This window comes from Aedes albopictus, chromosome 3 (assembly GCF_035046485.1).
Source record: "Aedes albopictus strain Foshan chromosome 3, AalbF5, whole genome shotgun sequence".
Lineage (NCBI taxonomy): Eukaryota > Metazoa > Arthropoda > Insecta > Diptera > Culicidae > Aedes > Aedes albopictus.
This window is the reverse complement of record NC_085138.1, coordinates 343,277,811-343,301,309: the sequence shown is the minus strand read 5'-3', so window position 1 is coordinate 343,301,309 and position 23,499 is coordinate 343,277,811. Positions and strand designations below refer to the sequence as shown.

At 40.4% G+C, this 23,499-nt stretch overlaps 1 protein-coding gene across 10 annotated transcripts in view; it reads left to right on the top strand.

The window, feature by feature from the left end:
* Positions 1-23,499, top strand: part of LOC109408623 (huntingtin-interacting protein 1) — a 122,969-nt gene that overhangs the window by 85,602 nt on the left and 13,868 nt on the right. For 9 of the 10 annotated variants that reach the window (XM_029865043.2, XM_029865046.2, XM_062843149.1 and 6 more), the window contains 5 exons: positions 126-187; positions 264-1,013; positions 9,664-9,773; positions 10,339-10,377; positions 15,952-16,465. In XM_029865043.2, coding sequence (XP_029720903.2) covers positions 126-187; positions 264-1,013; positions 9,664-9,773; positions 10,339-10,377; positions 15,952-16,465 — 1,475 coding nt within the window. The remainder of the gene's footprint in view (positions 1-125; positions 188-263; positions 1,014-9,663; positions 9,774-10,338; positions 10,378-15,951; positions 16,466-23,499) is intronic. The other variant, XM_062843145.1, reaches the window with a different exon arrangement.

Genomic DNA, 23,499 nt, shown 5'->3' with positions numbered 1-23,499 from the left:
AGTATCAATTATAAACTAATTCACGGAAGATCATGGACAAGTTTTGAAATCAATGGAAAATTATTATAACAAATTAAAGAACAAAAAACTTGAATATACTGACGGTGAAATTCAATTTCTTACAGCTTTCAACTGGCGGTGGAAATCTTCGATTATTTAGATGACATCATTGCCCTTCAAGCTACTAGTAAGTAATCTCTGTCGTACATAAATGCCTGCTCTGTAATCGATGAATATCCCAAACTCCATAATCTTCATTCCAGTCTTCACCTCCATCACAACATTCTGCGTCAGTTCGATGACCTCAGCTGGACAATGTCGGCTCGCTCCGCTCATCCCCTGCATCCAAGACTCCAACCCACTGTACGACTTCGTCGTCCGGATAATGTTCAAACTGCACGCCAACCTGCCATCGGATCTACTCACAGGCCACCGGGAACGCTTCCGCACCATCTTTCACCAGCTCAAGTCGTTCTACAACCAATCCCGCAACCTGCAGTACTTCGTTAACCTTATCACCGTACCCAAGCTCCCAGACGCACCGCCAAACTTCGAACAGCAAAGCGACCTCGGCAACTACCAGGCTCCGGTCGTCGTTATGCCCGACTCGGACCCCATGGAAAACGACACCGAATCCGTGGTGTCCGATAGTCTCATCGACACCACCGAAGCCGCTCCACCCATTCCGGAACTCCCGGTCAACCATCACCACCACAACAACGTCCAACAGGCGGTGCCACCACCATCGGCCGTCCTCAGCCAGCAGGTCCAGGAGCTGGAACGGCTACTCAAGGACCGGGACGACCTCATTCGGCACCTGCAGATGGAGATCGAACGGCTTACCAACTACGTCAAGTCGCTCACGATCGAACAGCGGGACGTGCAGCACCGGCTCGAAGACCAGATCGCTCAGCTGAACTCGCACCTGACGGACACCCGGGCCGAGGTGTCCAACCTGCGAATCCAGAAGGAGGAACTGGAGCTGCGAGCACAGTCCGCACCCACCCTGGAGCGTAAGTTCACCATTTCTTAATCATGCTTTTCAGAGCTTATCGAAGAAGTTTTCCAGGGCGTCTGGAACAAACGATTCAGGGTTTCTGGGAGGAGCGCTCCATGGCTTCTGGAAGGTCCTTTCCATGGCTTCTGGGAGGAGCCTTCCAGGGCTTCTGGGAGAAGTTTTCCAGGGCTTCTGGAAGAAGACTTCCAGGACTTCTGGAAGAAGTCTTCCAGGACTTCTGAAAGAAGTCCTCCAGGACTTCTGGAAGAAGTCCTCCAGGACTTCTGGGAGAAGTTTTCCAGGGCTTCTGGAAGAAGACTTCCAGCACTTCTGGAAGAAGTCTCCCAGGACTTCTAGAAGAAGTCTTCCAGGGCTTCTGGAAGAAGTTTTCCAGGGCTTCTGGAAGAAGTCTTCCAGGGCTTCTGGAAGAAGTCTTCCAGGGCTTCTGGAAGAAGTCTTTCAGGGCTTCTGGAAGAAGTCTTTCAGGGCTTCTGGAAGAAGTCTTCCAGGGCTTCTGGAAGAAGTCTTCCAGGGCTTCTGGAAGAAGTCTTCCAGGGCTTCTGGAAGAGATCTTTCAGGGCTTCTGGACGAAGTCTTCCAGGGCTTCTGGAAGAGATCTTTCAGGGCTTCTGGACGAAGTCTTCCAGGGCTTCTGGAAGAGATCTTTCAGGACTTCTTGAAGAAGTCTTCCAGGGCTTCTGGAAGAAGTCTTCCAGGACTTCTGGAAGAAGTCTTCCAGGACTTCTGGAAGAAGTCTTCCAGGACTTCTGGAAGAAGTCTTCCAGGACTTCTGGAAGAAGTCTTCCAGGACTTCTGGAAGAAGTCTTCCAGGACTTCTGGAAGAAGTCTTCCAGGACTTCTGGAAGAAGTCTTCCAGGACTTCTGGAAGAAGTCTTCCAGGACTTCTGGAAGAAGTCTTCCAGGACTTCTGGAAGAAGTCTTCCAGGACTTCTGGAAGAAGTCTTCCAGGACTTCTGGAAGAAGTCTTCCAGGACTTCTGGAAGAAGTCTTCCAGGACTTCTGGAAGAAGTCTTCCAGGACTTCTGGAAGAAGTCTTCCAAAGCTTCTGGAAGAAGTCTTCCAAAGCTTCTGGAAGAAGTCTTCCAGGGCTTGTGGAAGAAGTCTTCCAGGGCTTCTGGAAGAAGTCTTCCAGGGCTTCTGGAAGAAGTCTTCCAGGGCTTCTGGAAGAAGTCTTCCAGGGCTTCTGGAAGAAGTCTTCCAGGGCTTCTGGAAGAAGTCTTCCAGGGCTTCTGGAAGAAGTCTTCCAGAACTTCTGGAAGAAGTCTTCCAGGGCTTATGGAAGAAGTCTTCCAGGGCTTATGGAAGAAGTCTTCCAAGGCTTCTGGAAGAAGTCTTCCAAGGCTTCTGGAAGAAGTCTTCCAAGGCTTCTGGAAGAAGTCTTTCAAGGCTTCTGGAAGAAGTCTTTCAAGGCTTCTGGAAGAAGTCTTCCAAGGCTTCTGGAAGAAGTCTTTCAAGGCTTCTGGAAGAAGTCTTCCAAGGCTTCTGGAAGAAGTCTTCCAAGGCTTCTGGAAGAAGTCTTCCAAGGCTTCTGGAAGAAGTCTTCCAAGGCTTCTGGAAGAAGTCTTCCAAGGCTTCTGGAAGAAGTCTTCCAAGGCTTCTGGAAGAAGTCTTCCAAGGCTTCTGGAAGAAGTCTTCCAAGGCTTCTGGAAGAAGTCTTCCAAGGCTTCTGGAAGAAGTCTTCCAAGGCTTCTGGAAGAAGTCTTCCAAGGCTTCTGGAAGAAGTCTTCCAAGGCTTCTGGAAGAAGTCTTCCAAGGCTTCTGGAAGAAGTCTTCCAAGGCTTCTGGAAGAAGTCTTCCAAGGCTTCTGGAAGAAGTCTTCCAAGGCTTCTGGAAGAAGTCTTCCAAGGCTTCTGGAAGAAGTCTTCCAAGGCTTCTGGAAGAAGTCTTCCAAGGCTTCTGGAAGAAGTCTTCCAAGGCTTCTGGAAGAAGTCTTCCAAGGCTTTTGGAAGAAGTCTTCCAAGGCTTTTGGAAGAAGTCTTCTAAGGCTTTTGGAAGAAGTCTTCCAGGGCTTCTGGAAGAAGTCTTCCAGGGCTTCTGGAAGAAGTCTTCCAGGGCTTCAAATTTTCTCTAGATCAGTGCAACCGATACACTTTTTTTTCGACATGTTTATATGGTTGTTAACGTTCCAAATATTTTAGTAAACATCATAAATCTGAGGTGTTCAAATGAAAATAGTATAAGATAACGATACATATCGTTAATCTAACAGAAAAATATTTTGAACATCCCTAGCGCTCCCGGCACAGTGATTAGTTGCAATTGAATTTTCAATTGGTTATATCTCAGCGATGGCTCAACCGATTTTCAAAATTATTTTACCAATCTCTTGTTCGAATATTCAAGTTTCAAACAAATGAACAATAATCATTCTAGGGATGTTCAAATTTCTCTAGAACAGTGCAATCGATATAATTTGTTCGACATGTTTACCTAATTGTAAACGATACAAGCGCTTCCGTAGACATGATTAATTTGTATGGTTCAAATGGGAATCGTATTCAATAAAATATTTTGAACATCCCTAGCGCTCCAGGCACGATGGTCGAAAATTAGTTGAAGCTTCATTTTAAATCAGCTATATTTCTGCGATTGCTTAACCGATTTTCAATTATTTTTTTACTAATATGTTGTCCTAATCTTCTAGTTTCAGATAAATGAATGAAAAATAATCTAGGGCTGGTCAAATTTTCTCCATACCAGTTACCCTCACATGGCTACGTGCTAGGATGCTACGTGGATACTTGATTTCAATTGTTTCAGTTACAGTTGCCACCACGTGTGTCCAGCCACGTGCAGTACTATAAGCAGCTGTGTATAATGTTGTCTTGGTTCTGGAAATTGAGTTCTACACCATTTATCATCAAAATCTAATGCAAATATTACATGAATCACGCCGATTTATGACGTTTCCATCTAGAACATATACAATGTAGTAAAAAAGGGCGAAAAATATTGCAACGGCTGTCCTTTTGTGTAGGAAATTTGAACAACCCTCCACTATATAGAATTTTATACAATTCTCTTATGAAACACCTAGATGTATGATGTTCACGGACATATTTAAAACTTTTACAATGAAATTTTTAAAACTGTGCTGGAAAAAAAAAATCAACACCACTAGAATAAGTTTTGTTCAATGGTTCCAAACATGAAGTTTCAGACAAGAGATTAGTAAAAGAATTTTGAAAATCGGGCGAGCCATCGCTGAGATGAAGCCAATTAAAAATCATAGTGCCGGGAGGGCGTAAGGGCCCATATAGCCGAGGCGGTAAACGCACGGGTATTCAGCATGACCATGCTGAGGGTGACGGGTTCGATTCCCGGTCGGTCCAGGATCTTTTCGTAAAGGAAATTTCCTTGACTTCCTTGGGCATAGAGTATCTTCGTGCCTGCCACACGATATACGCATGCAAAATGGTCATTGGCAGAGGAAGCTCTCAGTTAATAACTGTGGAAGTGCTCATAGAACACTAAGCTGAGAAGCAGGCTTTGTCCCAGTGAGGACGTTACGCCAAGAAGAGAAGGAGGAGCGCCGGGAGGGCTGGGGATGTTCAAAACCTGTTTCTGTGAGGCTAACTACATGTTTCCGGTATTTTTATACTTTTCTCATTTGAAGCCAGCAAATTGATGATGTTTGCGGATTTTTTTCATAACGCTTACAATGAAGTGGAAATGACTGAAAAAATGTGTGTCGGTTGCACTGTTCTGAAGGAAGTTTGAACACCCTTAGAACGTATTTTGTTCATTTGTTTGAAGTTCGAAGACTTGAACAACATATTAGCAAAATAACTTTGAAAATCAGTTGTGCTATTGCTGCGATATTGCAGATTGAAAATTTAGTCATCGTTATGGGAGCGCTAGGGATGTCCCAATATTTTTTCTGTGACAATTTCAGAACGTTTACAATTAGGTAAACATGTCGGAAAAAAATTGTATCGGTTATCTGGTTCAGGGGAAATTTTAACATCTCTAGAATGATTTTTGTTCAATTGTCTGAAACTTGAAGATTCGATAATTAAAAGAATATAAAAAACCAGTTGAGCTATTTTGTGAGATATAGCCAATTGAAAATTTATTTATAGTTTAATTTCAATCACCGAGTGTGTGTTTTATGTGATTCACAATATGTATCCTTTTATGTTATACTGTTCTAATAAGAATCTCGCAGATTTCTCATGCTTGTGAAAATATTTAGAACGTTCACAATGAAGTAAACAAGTCGAAAAAAATACACCGGATGCAGAGCTCTTGAGGAAATTTGAACACAAAACAAAATTCTGACAAGATATTAGTCAAATAATATGGGAAATCGGTCAAGTCATCGCTGACATATAGCCCATTGAAAATATAGTTACAGCCGAATTTCGATCACAATGCCGGTAGTGCTAGGGATGTTCAATTTACTATGTAGTTCACAATACAGTATGCGGCTGGAAAAAATGCGAAAGTGTTTTTCAACTTCAAACCTCGTTTTCGTCCATTTGACATTAACCAATCTATGTTTCAACGTTCCATGATCTATAATAGGCTAGTTTTCTGAAAAGTTAATTAAAAATTTTCCCATTTTGGTCACTAACCTTTACAGGGCGGCGCCTGAAGCTGAAGACAATCAGAATTTTCAAACCGCAGAAAAGCACACAGGTCGCTAAATTTCGTATCTGATAAAACAAAAATTTTAATTTTCTCTACAATATAATCAAATATATGTACTTATTTCATATGGTATGTGAAACTACATGGCTCTGAATCAGTGTGGTCTGGTTGTTCATCAAATTTAAGCTAATTTTGTTACTGTTATAGTCATTTTGTTTAATGACCATTGGGCGCGCAGTTTATTGATACCCGCTTATTAGGCTTACATTATCACATGTTTAACATCAAATATGTTCATTTTTATTTTTCAGTGCTAGAATATAGACATTGACTGATACACCGTCATGAAGAAATAGTCATATATATCCCATATTTAGCGTGTACTAGTGCCTTGAACTTTTCGCATTTTTTCCTGCCGCACCCTGTATGTATCAAGTGATCTTATGCTATTCTCATTAGAATCATGAAGATTTATGATGTTTACCGAAATATTTAGAACTTTTACAATGATATAAATATTTTGAAACAAGTTGAACTGTTCAAAAGGCAATTTGAACACCCCTACAAGGGTTTTTTTCAAACTTCTGTAATTTGAAGATTCGTACACACTTAAAATAAAGTACCGTATTCAGCTGTTCTATTTTCGGTAAAAGTTCAGATTACCGAATGTTCAGCACCATATTACCGAAGTTCGTCAAAAAATTACCGAACGTTCGGTAAACTCTACTGAACCATCAGTAATGTTTACCGAACGTTCGGTAAAAACTAGCTGAATTTCGGTAAAACTGTGCTGAACTTCGGTAATCCGAACTTTTACCGAAAATAGAACAGCCGAACAAGTGACTCTAAAATAAGTGTGTACAAGAGATTGGTAAAATAATTTTGAAAATCGGGTGAGCAATCGCTGAGATATATGCGATTGAAAATTTAATTACAGTCAAGCTTCGGTCACAATTCAAGGAGCACTAGGGATGTTCAACATCTTTTTAATTGAGGTTTACTGCATGTATCCAGATAGATCTTATACTATTCCCGTTTGAATAATGTAGGTTTATGATGTTCAAGGAAATATTTTGAACGTCCTCAATGAAGAAAAAATGGCTGAAAAATATCGTATCTTCTGCACTGATATGGAAAAAATTGGACCACCCCTAGAATATTTTTTATTCAATTATCTGAAACTAGAAGATTAGGACAACATGTAAGGAAAATAATTTTGAAAATCGGTTAAGCCATCGCTGAGATATAGCTGAATTAAAATTTAGTTTCAACAAATTTTCGATCATCGTGCTGGGAGCACTAGGCATGTTCAAAATATTTTATCTTATACTGTACCCCACACATCCATTATGCGTACAGTAATTTTCAGACCCCTTCCTATTAGGTAAACATTTTGAAAAAAAAATGATATCGGTTGCACTGTTCTAGAGGAAATTTGAACACCCCTAGAAAAATTTCTGTTCAATTATCTGAAACGTTAGGATTCGGAGTAGAGATTGGTAAAAGAATTTTGAAAATCGGTTGAGCCGTTGCTGAGATATAGTCCAGTGGTGCTCATCCTGCGGCCCGCGGGCCCTAGCCTTGAGATGCGGCCCGCGGTGTACTTTTCGACGAAAATAAATTTTCGAACGATTTTTTGGAATAACTCGTTCAGTTTCTTAAGAAATCGAACAAAAAAGTTCAGCTGATCAATTTTCACAGTGTTAATCACAAATAAAATGTTAAAAATACAAAAAAGAACCATCCGTCCCGGTAAGATTCGAACTCACGACTCCGAAATATTCTGGCGTCGTATAGCTAAGCCACAAAACCAGTAACGACAAAATAGTACTGGTGCCACGGTGCCACTGTAGCTGATATATCTCAAACAACTTTAGAAGACATTCCTGGAGCAACAAAATATATTGCAGCAACGCCTGAGGAAAATCTGAACATTAATCTTGAAGCAACTTTAAAAGATAATTTTTAAGAAACTGTCAGAAATAATTGTAAAGAATCTCAAGCATAATAAATCCGGAGCATCTTTAGAATCAATTTCGATGGCAGCATAGGAGCACTCCTAGAGGCACTTTGGGAAATATTTATGAAACATTCTGGTTTATGTTGAAAGTCATAGAAAACTTCATGATAATTTTTAAAAGACTTTAATAAAAATCTTTAGCTGCAACTTCAGAAGAGACTTATGGAAATACTTCACTAAAATCTTCAAAAAATTTCCAGAGAAGCTTCAGGAAAAATCCGGAAGCTATTCTAGAAGAAATACTTGGAAAAGATTCATGAAAAATTCGTGAAGTAACTTCAGAGCAATAGGACAGATCGGTGAAGTACTAGATTTGTAGTAATGAGCTGAATTTTAGTATGGTGAGAAGGTCAATTCTCCGTTTCTGCAATAAAATGGTGCAAAAAGCGTGGGTATTATGATTCCTTGCCTAATTTGATGCTGTTTGAGCAAAACTTTGGGCAACAGTGTTGTTGTTTTCTCCATTTCTTGCAACATAAACAACATAGTTATCCGAAATGTTTTGCTCAAACAGCATCAAATTAGGCAAGAAATCATAATACCCACGCTTTTTGCACCATTTCATTGCAGAAACGGAGAATTGACCTTCTCACCATACTAAAATTCAGCTCATTACTACAAATCTAGTACTACACTGAACGTGCCCCATTCCAAAGGTAAATCCAAGAAAAGTTCTTGAAGGCGTTCCAAGGGAATTCTAGAAATAATAAAAGAAACTCCAGAAAATTTTCTGAATAAGCACATTTCAAGATAAGCTGTTAAAGAAATTCCTTGAAAATCTTCTGGACCAACTCCAGAATAAAGTTCAAAAGAAGATCCAGCATTTTTGGAGCGATTCAGAAGAAATTCATATAAAAGTTGCATGAGTAATTTCTGAAGTGGCTTCAAGGCAATCTAGGGGCGACTCCTAAATTGTTTGTTTAAATTTCAATTTGAAACTCAAACATTTTTCTATAGCAAGCCTATGAATCTAAATTGTGTTTTGTTTTCCTTAAAATACAAAAAAAAACTTAAAGTTCTGCTAAATATATTGTAGAACCATAGTTATTAGTCAATTTTTGTCACTTAACGAAAAATAAAAACTACATGAAGCAAGTTTGACCCTTACACAAGTTCTAAACGGTTTAGATTTTCAATAAATGTGTTGTAAAATGGTTCTTTTTGTTGTTTTTGTTCATCGATATTCTATGCGGCCCGCTGGTCGAACCCGTATTGTAAATTTGGCCCGCGGTATCCTTCAGCCTGAGCACCACTGATATAGTCAATTGAAAATTTAATTGCAACTAGCCACTGTGCCGGGAGCACTAGGGATGTTCAAAATATTTTATCTTATACTATACCACACACATCCATTATGCGTACAGTAATTTTCAGACCGCTTCCAATTAGGTAAACATTTAAAAATATATATATCGGTTGCACGATTCTAGAGGAAATTTGAACACCCCTAAAATAATTTCTGTTCAATTATCTGAAACTTTAGGATTCGGAGAAGAGATTGGTAAAAGAATTTTGAAAATCGGTTGAGCCGTTGCTGAGATATAGTCAATTGAAAATTTAATTACAACTAGCCACTGCCGAGAGCGCTAGGGATGTTCAAAATACTTTTCGATTGTATTTACGATATGCATCCAGCTATTTTGTACTATATTCATGTGAACCACGCAGATTTATGATGTTTAAAAAAAAATTTGTATCGGTTGCACTGTTCTAGAGGAAATTTGAGCACCCCTAGAATAATTTCTGTTCAATCATCTGAAATTTTAGGATTCGGACATGAGATTGATAAAAAAATTTTGAAAATCGGTTGAGCCATTTCTGAGATATAGCCAATTAAAAATTTAGTTACAACAAATTTTTGATCTTGGGGCCGGGAGTGTTAAAGAAGCCCGAAAGAATAATCAAACAACTAGTGACTTCTATTCAGAATCCCACTCAATACATTATCATTATCAATTTTTTTTTCTCCAAGATCAATTCCATCCAATCAACACCATCTAATTATCTCCGCTTCATCTCATCCCACCCGCAGAGAAAGCCCAAGCCGAGGAAGAACGAGCCAAAGCAAGTGAGGAAAAGTTCCAGAAACTTAAGTCGATGTACACTCAGATTCGGGACGAGCACGTCAAACTGCTTCGACAGGTGAGTTCTGATTATTGCTTATCCAGATGCAATCAATGAAATCGAAAGTGTTAAAAGAGATGTAGGAGAAGGATGGTCTGTCTTGATCGTCTGTTTGCGATCGATGATTATTATCGGGTGGGTATCTAATTACGCTCGCGCTTGTTCACGCCAGTTGTTTTTCGGAGTATTCTGTTTTCAGCTCTGTTTCGTGGCCAATCAACCCACGCCTTAGAGAGTTGTTACTTTTTTTCTTGGGTTTTGTTTTTTCTTTTAATTTTCATCTTTGTTTTTTCTCGTTACGGTGCATGTCAAAAATCTATCCGGATCGGATTATATTTGGTGAACTATTTGTAAAAAAAAAAACGCGATCACTTTTACTTTTTCAACGTTACATCCATTTCATCGGTGCATTTTTACGCTCCGATGCTTGCGGCTACGGCGGCTGCTGGTCGGTTCAACGTAACCGGACACCCTTCTCCGTATTCGGCGGCCTGGCGTGGCGACGGACGATAACGATGCGGAATCGTCCAACTGGAAAATCTACCAAACGGCCGACCAATCTAATCGCCGTTGATCGTCGTAGACCAAGTTTTATGAATACAAGATCAGCTGCTACAGACAGGTGAATGGGGTTTTGCTGTTGGAATATTTACCTGTAGATTGCTAGTATAAATCCAATTTGAAATTAATGAGCTATCCACTTTGTTAAGTACTCTATTACTTATTAGTAGAGCTAGATATTACTACAACTAATGTTTAGATTTCCCTTTAGTAAATTGTTAAGTATGTAAAAAAAAAAGACGGGTTTCAAAAATTAAATTCTCGAAAACAAATCTAATTCCTGAAAAGTATTTTAAGATTTTTGAACTGGAATATATTATGGCATTTCAGATGTAAAAGTGTAGAGTACCTACACTCTGAAAATACGGGAAATCAATCATACCAAATCCCATTATAAAAATTAATTCCAAATCCCACAGAAGGTCCAAGTGAAGTTTCCAAAATAAATAATGGTACAAACACAATAGAAAACATAGAAAAAAAAAATTTTGGGAAATTTTTCCAAAAAACTTTTGTTTCATAAGCTGTTATGCAGCTACTTTTGTTTTGCATTTTTTTTTTAGTTTTTATTTTTGTGTATTTTAACTTAGATGCTAATTCTACACTCATGACATTTTGTTTTTCAGGATTTTACACTGTTGAGGAAAATCGGTTGGAAAAGTCGGATAAACTATTCACAAAGTCTGAAAACAAAAATAAATAAATTGGAATGTTTCCAAAATATTAAGACCTTCCAGCTCTACAAGCTCTACTCTTGTATTTCTTTACTTTATCGGTGAAGTTTCTTGAGGACAGACTTGTTAGAATCCCAAAATGGTCGCCACAATGGCCAACTTTGGCAACTACTCACGACTTCGAGCGCACAAATCTCTTCATAAACAAAACCAGCGCACCTGAGGTTCTTATTTTAAGCTTATTACAACTGAGCAAGATCAGGATAATGAAATACACTATTGTTTGGAGCTTGCTTCTTGAGATTTGTGCGTCTGAAGTTTTGATGCACTATTGAAGCGGGATTTCAGGACGTTTGTCCTTAAAAAATCCTTCAGAAATTCCTTCCAGACTTTCGCCATGATTTCCTCAAAGAATCCTTCCAGGAATTCCTCCAAGTATTTCTGCCAATAATTCCTTCAAGTATTCCTCCAGAAATTTTTCAAGAAATTTTCTAAAATTCTTCCAGGAGTTCCTCCAATAATTCTACCAGAAATTTCTACATGAATCCATCCAGGAATTACTCCAAGAATTCCTTTAAGAATTCTACTAGGAATTTCAACAAGATTTTTTTCAGCGTTCTGCCAAGAATTCCTCAAAGAATCCGTCTAGATATTCCTCCAAGAAATTCTCCAAGCATTTCTCTTGGAATTCCTCCAAGAAATCCTCTATGAATTTCTCCAGAAATTCCTTAAAGAATTTCTCCAAAATCCCCCTGGTACAACTACAGGGATTCCTCTGAAAATTCCTTCAGGGAACTGCTCCGAGACTACTTCCAAGAATTTCTTAAGGAATAACTTCAAGAATTCCTCCAAAAAAATCTTCAAACATTCCTCCAGAATGTTTTCCAAAAACTTCTCCTGATATTCCTCCAAAACCTCTGCTAAGAATTCCTCCAAGTTCTTTGAAGAATTCTGACAGGAGCTCTAATAAGATTTTGTCCAAAACCTGCTTCGATACTTCTGTCAAAAATTCCTCCAAAAATTTTTCAGGAATTTGGGCAGAGATACCTTTACAAATTCTTCTTGGGATACCTCCAGGGATTTTGCAATGAATACCTTCAGGAATTGTTTCGGGACATCCTTCAGAAATTCCTCCAGAGGTGCCTACAGGAAACTCGCCAGAAATTCCTTCAAGAATTCTTTTAGGAAATCCTCTAATAATTTCTCTAAGAATTCCTCCAAGACATCCGCTAAGAATTCCTCCAACAATCGGCTTCAGAATTCTCTTCCATAAATTCCTCCCAAAATTACTCCAGGAACTCCTTCAGGCATTCCTTAATAAATTCTTCTTAGAATTTCACCAGCAAATCACCCAGAAATTACTCCGGAAACTCCTTCAGGAAGTACCCCCCCCCCCCCTCACCCCCCAATTCATCCAGGAATTCCACTTATAATATCTTTAGGAATTCTCCCAAAAATTCCTCCAGGAATTCCACCAAAAAGTCCTCAAGGAATTTCTCTAAGCCAGGAATTCCTCCAAAACATCTGCCCAGAATTCTTCCAAGAATCCCTTCAGGAATTCCTCCAACAATTTCTACTGGACCTTCCCAAGAATTTCACCAGGGGTCCCTGTAAGGCGGCTTCTTCCAAGAATTCCTTCAGTAATTTCGCCAGATATACCTCCAGGATTTTATTCAAGAATTTCCTTCAAAAATTCATCCAAAAAATTCTCCAGAAATTCATATACAAAAACCTCCGAAATTCTTCAGGAAACCTCCAAAAATTCCTCAAAAAAATATGCCTGCTTCAACTCCAGGGATTCCTCCGAGAATTCCTTCAGAGAATTCTCCAGCAACTGCTCCGAGACTTCTTTCAAGAATTCCTCCACGAATTTCTCAAGGAATTACATGAAGAGTTCTCACGGAATGTATTGCTAGAGGTTTTCTTAGGTTTTTTGAAGTTACATCTCGGAATTTCATTCAGAGGTTTTTCAGTATTACTCCCACAGTCCCTCACGGGATTTCTCGCAGAGTTCTCTTTGTTATTTCTACAAAGAAAAAATGTCGTGAGCTTTCGTCAAAAGTTTCTTTCGGGAAATATCGGTTCTTGTGGCATTTGTCTTGAAGTTTCAGTGGAGTTTTATTTTGGAGTTTCTCCCGGAACCGGAACTTATCTTAGAATGTTATTTCTAGTGTTGTTCCTTGGATGTGTCTTAGAGTTTTTCAGTTCTTATCTTGGACTTTCTCCCAAGATCTCTACGGGGGATCATTCAGAGGTCCTTTTGCGATTTATACAGGAGTTATTGTTATTATTTCTCATGGAGATCATTCCACGATTGCTGGAAGTAGATTTTCCCAGCTTCTCCTCGAAGGTATTTTCGAGATTTCTTGCTGTGATCGTCTTGAGGTTTCTATTAGAGATTTTTCCAGAATTCCAGAAAATTCAGAGGTTCTTTGGGATACCCATCCAAGAATTCCTTTGAAAACTATCATTAAGATTTAAATTTTCGGTGATTTAAAAAATAAATCGTACAAAGCATTGCTACTTATATAATTCTGGTTCTAACAGACTAAATTGCATATACCATGGGAGGAATCCTTGGAGAAACTGCTGAAGAAGTCGCTTGAAAGATGATGATTAACCTGGGCTTGTTAGGGGCATATCTGTAAATAAAAAGAAAATCGGGTTAAGTACTGTTCCTTTGAATTCCACTAAGAATTTGCATCCTTTGACAGATACGTATTTCGACCTCAACTGTAAGGTCGTCTTCGGTGTCTTGTACTTGACTTGACTTTAGACTTAACCCGATTTTCTTTTTATTTTCGCTTGAAGGAATTCTTAGAGGAATCTCTAGCGGAATTTTTGGATGAATTTTTGGAGGAATTTTTGGACGAATTCCTGGAGGAATTTTTAGAGGAATTCTGGGAGAAATCCCTGAAGCAATTCCTAGAGGAGTTTCTGGCGGAAATCCTGAAAGAACTTCTGGACAAATTCCTGGCGGAATCCCTGGAGCAATTCTTGGAGAATCGCTAGAGTAATTCTTGGAGAAATCCCTGGAGACATTCCTGGACGAGTGCCTGCAGTATTCCCTTGAAAATTTTCTAAAGAAATCCCTGGATAAATCCGAGGTGGAAACCCTGGAGGATTTCTTGGATGAAATCCTGTAGCAAACCCAGGGAGAAATTCTGATGGATATCTGGAGGGTTTCCCATAGGAATTCTGGGAGAAATCCCCGGAGAAATTTGTGATGAAACCTTTTGAGAAATTCCGGGAAGAATCTTCAGAGAAATTTCTGGAGAAATTCTTTGAAAATTTCCTGGGAGATTCTTAAAATAAAACCCTGGAGGAACCTCTGGACGAATTTCTGGAGGAATCCTTGAATCAATTTCTAAAGGAACCTCGGGAGGAATGTGTGGAGGAACTTCTGGACAAACTCCTGGCGAAATTCCAGGAGGAATTCCTGGAGAAATCCCTAGAGGAATTCCTGGAGGAATCACTGAATGAAATTCTGGAGCAATCTCTGGCGGAATTCTGGATGGAACGCCTGGAGAAATTTCAGAATAATTTCCTAGAAAAAACCCTAGAAGAATTCCCAGAGAAATTTCTGGATGAATTACTGAAGAAAGCCCTTGAAAAATTTCCGGCGGAATCCCTGGAAAAATTCCTCCAGGAATTACGGAAGAAAATCGTGACAGAATTTATGGGGGAATCCCTGGAGGATTTCCTGTAAAAAATCCTGAAGAAATTCATGGAATAATTTCTGAAGGTATTCTTGGTGGAATTCCTGGTTTTATTCCTGGTGGAGTCCTTGGGGAAATGCCTCCATGATATTCAGGAGGAATACCTGGATTAATTCCTGGATAAACACAGGGAGCAATCCCAGGAAGATTTCCTGGGAGATTCATGGAGAAATTCTTGAATGCATATTCCTTGCGGAATCTGAGGAGGAATTCATACAGGAGTCTCTGGAGGAGTTCTTGAAATAGTGCCTGTATAAACTCCTAGAGAAATTTCTCAAGAAATTCTAGAAAGAATTCCAGGATCAATTCCTGGAGGAATTTCTACAGGAATTCCGTGTGGAATTCTTAAAGGCATTCCTGAAGAAGTCCCTGAATGAAATCCTGGAGGACTTCCTGGATGAATCCCTGGAGAAATCCCTGGAGGAACTCCTGGAGAAATTCCTGGAGACATGACTGTAAAAATTCCTTGAGAAATCTCCACAGGAACTCTTGGAGTAATCCCTGGAGGGATTCGTTGAGAAATTTCTGGTCAAATTTCTGGATGATTTTCTTGAAGAATCACTGGAGAATCCCTAGAGGAATCCCCGAAGAATTCCTGGAGGAATTCCTTAATGTATCTCTAGTGGAACACCTTGAGGAATCTCCGGAGGAATTCTTAGAGGAATCTCTAGCAGAATTTTTAGAGAAATTCCTGTGCGAATTCCTGTAGGAATTTTTAGACGAATCTTCAAAGGCATTCACAAAGAAATCCTCGAACAATTCCTGAAGGACTTTTTAGAGACATCCCTTGAGGTATTGTTTGAGGAATCCCAGAAAGAAATCCAAGGATCAATTTCTGAGGGAATACCAGAATGAGTTTCTGGAGGAAATTTTGAAGAAATCTCCGAAATCCTGAAGGAATCCCAATAGGTAATAGTGCGCAGAGGAACACTTAGATGAGTTCCTAAAGGCTGTAGGTAAACTCGTTTAGTTTTCATAATCCCAGTAACCTGGCATCATTCATTAATTGACAACATGGACTTTCATGCAATCTTAAATTCTAGTTTGACAAATATTTTGAGTTTCCTTCGAAACATCCGGTACCAAACCTGTCTGAATTACCTTTGTTACAAAATTGTCCGGTCATCACCCGTAGATGTCAGCCAGAACGAAATAACCCGCATATTTTTAGAAGAGGTCCCGTCACAACCTTGTTTACATGACACTTCGCGCCCTTCGCTAACCTCTGAATTTCCATTCCAGCACGGTGAAATCGGCAAACAGCTGGCCGCCTCGTCCAAGGCCGCCTCGGACGCCACCAAAGCCAAAGAAGAGCTCCGCGTTCAGCTGGAGGAAATCCAGCAGAAGCAGACGGTCGTCGAGGAACAACTGCAGCAGAGTTCCTCGGAAGCCAAGCGGGAACAGGAAGCCGTGGCAGAGGAGCTCCGAGCCATCACCGAAAAGTACGAAACTCTGCAGAGCAAGTTCGAGGAGATGGAAGCCAACCGGCAGGCGGAGATTGCCGAGCTGAGGATCAGCAAGGAACGGGTCGAGGAGGAACTGAGCACATTCCAAAGCGAACGGGACACGCTGCAGACGGAGAAGGGCGCTCTGGAGAGCAGCTTGGGCGAGATTCAACAGGAGCGGCAGGAGTTGGCACAGCAGTACGAAGAGGTACTCGGCAAGCTGGAGATGTTGCAGATTCGGACGGACGAGTACTCGAAGGAAGAGGTGGCACTGCAGCAGAGCGTCAGCCAGAAGGCACAGCAAGCGCAAGGTGAGAGCGGGGACAGGGATTGGTTTATGCTGCTTTTTGTTATTTGCAAATAGAAATTTTGGTTTTATCATGGTCTTAGAGCAGACGCAATGCTTTGTTTTAGTCATTGAAGTCAAAGTGGGATTTCAACTTAAACGACCAAATTTAGCACTCAGGAATCAGGGTAGTTGCTCAAGTACTCTTGTTTTTGGTTATGTCAAGCATCACCAACAAAAAAAATAAGTTGAATTAGTTTTAAAAAGGTTTTAAAAATCATGTTGGTTCTATAAAAAGTTTTGTTTTTGTTCCACGACTATCCATAGAATTTACAGTCAATGTAACGGATCCTGTGATTTTTTTTTTTTTTTTTTTTTTGCTAGGTTTCTAGCTGCACTCTGAATAGAGTTGAAACCTCTACACTAGACCTGAAGATAGAAAAGAGTACGTAATCTTTCAGAAGCAGTTTGCCAGCCGTACGCGGAAAATGATATCCATTAAGACACTGTTGCAACTGACTCAGAAAGTTACGGTAAAAGATTGGAAAGTTTTCAATTAGTCAGTCAGTCAGTATTTGCCTATGTAGTGTTATGGTCACACGGTTTGTGTTTGTCTCCTTGTTTGATTTTGTGGTATGGTTAAATATGTTTTTCTCCTCGTTAAGTCAGTTGTCGTATGTTGTTTTTCTTTCATCGAATCAATCGAACCCTGTATGTTAAAATATAGTCGATCCTGTGTCAAATTGTTTTCTTGATTTCGATAATCGTTTTCTACTTGTGTTCATCTCTTGTATCCTTAAATTGTCTTGTATCCTTAAATTGTCACAATCCACAGAAACATGTAACTGAACTGCTGAACATCTAAGAGATAATCAAAAATACGCCAAGTTGGTCAGTTGATTGCAATAAAATTTTAAAATAATAAAGATTTCATGTCAACTTTCATCCCGCTACAAATACTATTGAAAATATTCAAATTCGTTCAATTGTCCTATCGGTCCTACCTAGATGAACCATATCATTTTTTTAAGCGTAGCCTAGAAATGTCAACCTAGTCATACACAAGTAACGTTGTTCAGTTAATATAAAGCAGTCAGTTTTTGTCCAAAATGTCACGTCGAACGCATTGACGTCAACAATGCGTTTAAGTGTTCGCACGTTAGCTTCGAATCTATCAGCACAATTAAGTGCTGCAAATCTCCTTCCCACTATTGATTCTTCGGTCGATTTTTATTGCTTTATTTAATTAAAGAAAATATGACCAACTAACATTGTAAAAATTCGAAAAAGCGACTATGACATTAATAAATTACTATGTAATAAAAATCAACCGAGAAACGTGGGCAAAAGAGCCCAAACAACATTTTGAAGTCAGATGGCTGTAAAAGGTTCCAAAACCTGTCACAAATCCTATAATACTTTTATTAGGATTTGTAACGATCATCAAAACCTTCTCAAATCCAACCGACTTGGAACTATTGCTTGGGAATAGACTCTACTGAGCCCCGGCGGTTCCTCCTGTTTATCGAGCATGTCTGATGCATATGATCAGCCATACTCCATCTGCAGCAGCCGGTTCGTGATGAACCGTTGGAGGCGCATTAAAGTGTTAAAAAGGTGATATGTTTCACTAAAGAACACTACATTACAATAATCAAAATGAAACTCCTTCACTTTAATACCGTCAACCCCTGCGAACTTGGCCAGGGAATGTAACGGATCCTGTGATTATAACCATATAAGAGGTTAAAAACCTTAGCTAGAAGAAAGTTCCAGGAAAATTGGCATTGAAATCTGAAGGTGTGCCTAACCATTTCGTTTTAAATTAGGGCGGAATTTACGCACGACATTCGAAAGAGACGAACCAGCCAAGGGCTGAAAGTCTCTCTCCTAAATAAAGACAACGCACGACATTTGTAGAGGGCTGAGCAAACAAAAAAAAATAACTTTGTGACATAGAAGCTACTTTTTGTAACATAGGCCTTTGTGTCATCAAAGGTCATCAAAAATTGCTCTGAATCGACCTTTAAATCTACAGTAGTAACCAGTGAAAGCTGAAAGTTATATGAAATAGAAAGTTGCTGGCTAGTTATTCTACTGGTTATTCAAACCCTCTGACGTTATATGAGGGTTTGAGGGAGTTTTAAGAAGATTATATGGGATACAGAGGAGTTTTTAGGAAGTTTTGAAAGAGTTTTTTGGAAGCTTTCGGGAAGGTTTCAGAGACATTTAGCTAGTGTTCTCAGAGGGCATTTTCCAGGTCATTTCAGAATAGTTTGAGATGCTTTAGGCTAGAGTTCTAAAAAGGCTTAAGGTAGCTTTTAGGAATACATATTGAGGATTTTTGAAGAGGTTTTAAGGGAGTCATTCATAATACTCTGAAACCTCCATTTAGGTAAATCTATTTAGGTTCCTCCATTTACATAACGTTGTCTAAATGAAATTTGATTGTGTTCTGAGTAGTTGGAGTACTCAAGATTACAGATAAAGTTCGTTTACGGAAAATAGCAGAATTAAGAGTTAAGGGACGTTTACGGAGTGTTTAAGGGTATCCGAGAACTACCTGGAGTTTCGGCCATCTGGTCGGCATCAAGTCATAGTAGACAACGCGATTTGCTAGGCAGGTAAAGATAAGCGAAGGTATTCGATATCTCTGAACTTTTCAACGTTATTTTTCTGAAAATAATCCGTTTGATTTGATGCCCCAAGTGCTTGCAGGGCATTTTTCCAAAATCATCCCAAAAACAGATGTTCCAGTCTGACTAAACGCCGACCATCTGATCTATAAGCGTAATCAGTGATCTATTGGAGCATTATGAATGAAATTTATTCTTACACAGCCTTATGTTGCTATGTGTTGTCAAGTGGTGAGTTTGTTGTCAGTTTGAGGATCTCTAAGAACTTCCATGCGTATAGGACATCGAATCTACCAATGATTCTTTAAGGTTCTCCAAGAACTCCCTTGAGTATAGGTCACCGAATCTACGAGGGCTACTAGTTGTATCTAAGAGCATTAAGGATGAGATTTATACTCACACAGCCCCAGAAATATGTGTTCAATGAAGTAGTGGGTTCTATGATTGTATAGGAGTATCCAAGAACTCCCTGGAGTTAAGGCCACCTGATCTACAACTGTAATCAGTGATCTATTGGAGCATTATGAATGAAATTTATGCTTACACAGCCTCATGTTGATTTGTGCTATCAAGTGATGAGTCAGTTTGAGGATCTCCAAGAACTTCCTTGAGTAAAGGTCATCGGATCTACTAACGTCTACTAAGAGATTTATACAATAGAGGAAAAGTTAAATGAGCTTCTATATTCCCCTGAAACCGCTCTGAAGACCTTGAAGCGCCTTTTGAACCCTCATGAAATCTTCATGAAATTTAGGCTCTGCGGCCCCTTACCCTCTTGAATCGCTTCGACACGCCTTGAAACGCTTTGAATCGCCTCTAAAACCCCTATATAAACCTCCTCTGAAGCCCCCTAAAACCCCTATGGATCCTCCTGAAACGCCCTGAAATGCCTTGAAACGCCTCTGAAAGCCCCATGAAAACTCCGTGAAATTCACCTGCGAGCCTCTGAACCCAACTGCTGGAACATCCCACTCTTAAGTAAACTTCAGCTTAAGAAACTGTTGTTCAGCAACTCATGGTTCTTGGGAAGCCCACTTAAGGCCCCCTTAACCTCCTGAAACGCCCTGAAACGCATTGAAATGCCCTGAAACGCTCTGAAACGCCCTGAAACGCTTTGAAACGCCTCTAAAACCCCTTTAAATCCTGCGTGAAAGTCACCTGAGAACCTCTGAAGCCTCCTAAAACCCCTGTGAAACCACCTGAAACGCTTTGAAATGCTTTAAAACGCTTTGAAACCCCTCTGAAACTCTCGTGAAATTCACCTGCGGGCCTCTTAAGCCTCTTCACACTCACCAGAAACCTCCCGAAATGCTCTGAAACGCATTGTAACGCTTTAAAACGACTCTGAAACCCCCATGAAACCTCCGTGAAAATCACCTGCGAGCATCTGAAGCCCCCTGAACCTCCTAAAATGCCCTGAAACGATTTAAAACGCCCTGAAACGCTTTGAAACACTTTGAAACGCTTCTAAAACCCTGCGTGAATGTCACCTGAGAGCCTCCGAAGCCCAATGAAAGCCCCTGTAAAACCTCCTGAAACACCCTGAAACGCTTTGAAACGCCTTGAAACGCATTGAAACTCCACTGAAACCTCTATAAAACCTCCGTGAAATTAACCTGAGAGCCTCTGAAGCCCCCCAGATCCCTATGAAACCTCAGGAAATGCCCTGAAACACCGTGAACCGCATTGAAGCGCCTCTGAAACCCCCATGAAACCTCCGTGAAATTCACCTGCGAGCCTTTGAAGCTCCCTTAAGCCCCCCCTTAAACCTCCTGAATCGCCCTGAAACGCTTTAAAACGCCATGAAACACATTGAAACGCTTTGAAACGCCTCTAAAACCCCTATTAAATCTGCTTAAGCCATGAAACGCCCTGGAACGCATTGAAACACCTTGAAACGCTCAGAAACGCCTCTGAAACCCCCATGAAACCTCCGAGAAACTCACCTTAGAGATTCTGAAGCCCCACAAAACCTCACTGAAACCTCCTGAAACGCCTTGAAACACCTGTGAAACACAAATAAAGTCCACCTAAAAGCCACTGAAGTCCCTATAATACCTCTGAAACCTCCTGGAACGCCTTGAAACGCTTTGGAACGCCTCTGAAACTCTCGTGAAGTTTACCTGAGCGCATATGAAGCCCCCTAAAAGCCCTCTAAAACCTCCTGAAACGCCTGGAAACGCCTCTGATCCCCCCCCCCCTAAAACGCCCTTGAAATACCTCTGACCATCCCCCCCTTTAAATCTGAATCCCTTGATCCCTTCCTTTTTGCATCTGCAAGCCAGGTAATGAACTGAGTCCATTTAGGTAAAAATTCTATTTAGGTAGCCCCGACTTGTTACCTAATTAGAGGTTCGGGTGTACTGCAAGAGCTTACTAGTTTAATACTAAAGGTCAAGATAGTTCGCAAAGACCATGGGCGTTCATTGAAGTCACCACCACAAAACATTAGGCATTAGGCTGTGTAAACGTTAACTTAGCCCTTAATTTTTCAAGAGATCGCTAGTTGCACTTGTAGATGAACTAGCCATAGGGCCGATTTCTTCACCTCTTAGTAACTCAGGCTTACCCATATAGTTAAACCTGGTATAAGCACTCATACCCGTGTAGCACGCATGTCCTACAAAAAGTATAAGCAACTCTTGTATGACTGAATCTGGTCATATAAGCGTTGCATATGCATTTTTAGAACATGTGTGCTACGATATCCGGCCTTTTGACCGAATACCATTTGACCGAATGGGTCATTTGGCCAATTGCCGTTTGGCCGAAAGAATATCGAAGGAATTGAGAAGAATAGAGTCCCGAAAACAGACTTAGAGTAATCAATCAACGCTTTATGGTTAGCCATGGGCGCATAGATATAGACACTACGTACCCAACAAACATTTTTGCTGGAGTGGAACAAACAACTCTTAAGCGAACTTTAGCTTAAGAAACTGTTATACAACTAGTTATGTTACTTGGGTAACCAGGGTGTTTCGGGATGTTTAGAGAAATTTCAGAGAGTTTATGGATGTTTCAAAGCATCTCACGGTATTTCATGATGTTTTTATATGCTCAGGGGGTTGCAGGAGGGTTTAGAGGGATACAAGGAATTTCAAGGACGTTGCAGAAATGAATCCTTATACACTTAATTTGAATACCGAGTTCGGTAATTTTTTGTCGATAACAGAACATCTTAACACACTAAAAATGGATTGTTTACCTATTGCTCTCGTTTTTGACAGTTGGTGTACTAAGCCTCAGTAAAATCGATTGCCGAAATTACTTTTTCTGCAGCTGTTCTGTTTTCGTCAAAAAACTACCGAACAGACAATTCAGGATTGAGTGTGTAGAGAGGTTCTAGGGGAATTTCAGGGTGTTATAGGGGTTGCAGTGGTTTTAAACGAGCTCTAGAGTACGAGAGCACATCGACTACCCTGGAAATCTCATCAAACACTTGCTCTGAAACCTCTTGAAACCCATCAGCTCCCCCTAAAATCTCCTAAGCTCCCTCTGAAAACCCCTAAACCACTTCGGAACCCAGCTACAACGTTCCCAAAGCCCTTTGAACGCCCCTAAGACCCCTTGAACACCCTGAAACCCCCAAACACACATCTTTGACCTTGAAACGTCCTCTTATCGCCCTAGAACGTTCTGTAAACCCTCTAGAAACGCTACTGAAACCACCTTAAACTCCCTTAAAACCCCCTAAAACGCACCTGAACCCACCAAAAATGCTCCAGAAACTCTCTAAAACCTTCTGGAACGCACATGAAACCCCTTAAATGTGACAAACCCTCTTTAAACGCCTTAGAACCTTAGCATGCTGCTGAAACTGTCCTGAAAGGCTTTCAGGCTCTGTGAACTCTTGAAATTCTGCCGAAATCCCTTAAAATTGCTACTAAAACTCCTTGAAACATCCTAAAACCCCCCTGGAACACCCTTGAAACGCCCTAAAACACTCTTAAATGCTCCTTAACCCCATTGAACCCTTAACCCTTAACCTCTAGAAATCACTAAAATCCTAAAACGCTCTCAAAACCCATGGAAGTTCTCAGGAACTCCACTGGAACTTCCAGTGCATGTTCCAGAAAGGAATCGCTTGAAACGACCTGAAACCTCCCTGAACCTCCCCTAAGCGTCCCCCTACGAGGATCTTTAAACACCATTCTAGCTTCTTTAAGTGCTCCGAAACGCTCCGCAAAATCCCTTGAAATGCCCTAAAATCGCATAAACTTAATGGCATTCGATACCCCTTGAAAGGGGCCCTCAAACGCCTCTGAAACCAAGGAGGCGTTTCAAGGCATTTCGAGAGATTTTGAGGATTTTCACAAAGCTTCAATTTAGTTTAAATCAAGCTTATTGGGATCTTTGGGTTTTTTAGGCGTTGCGAGGTATTTCGAAGCGTTTCAGTGGACTTCAATCGTTTGAAGATGTT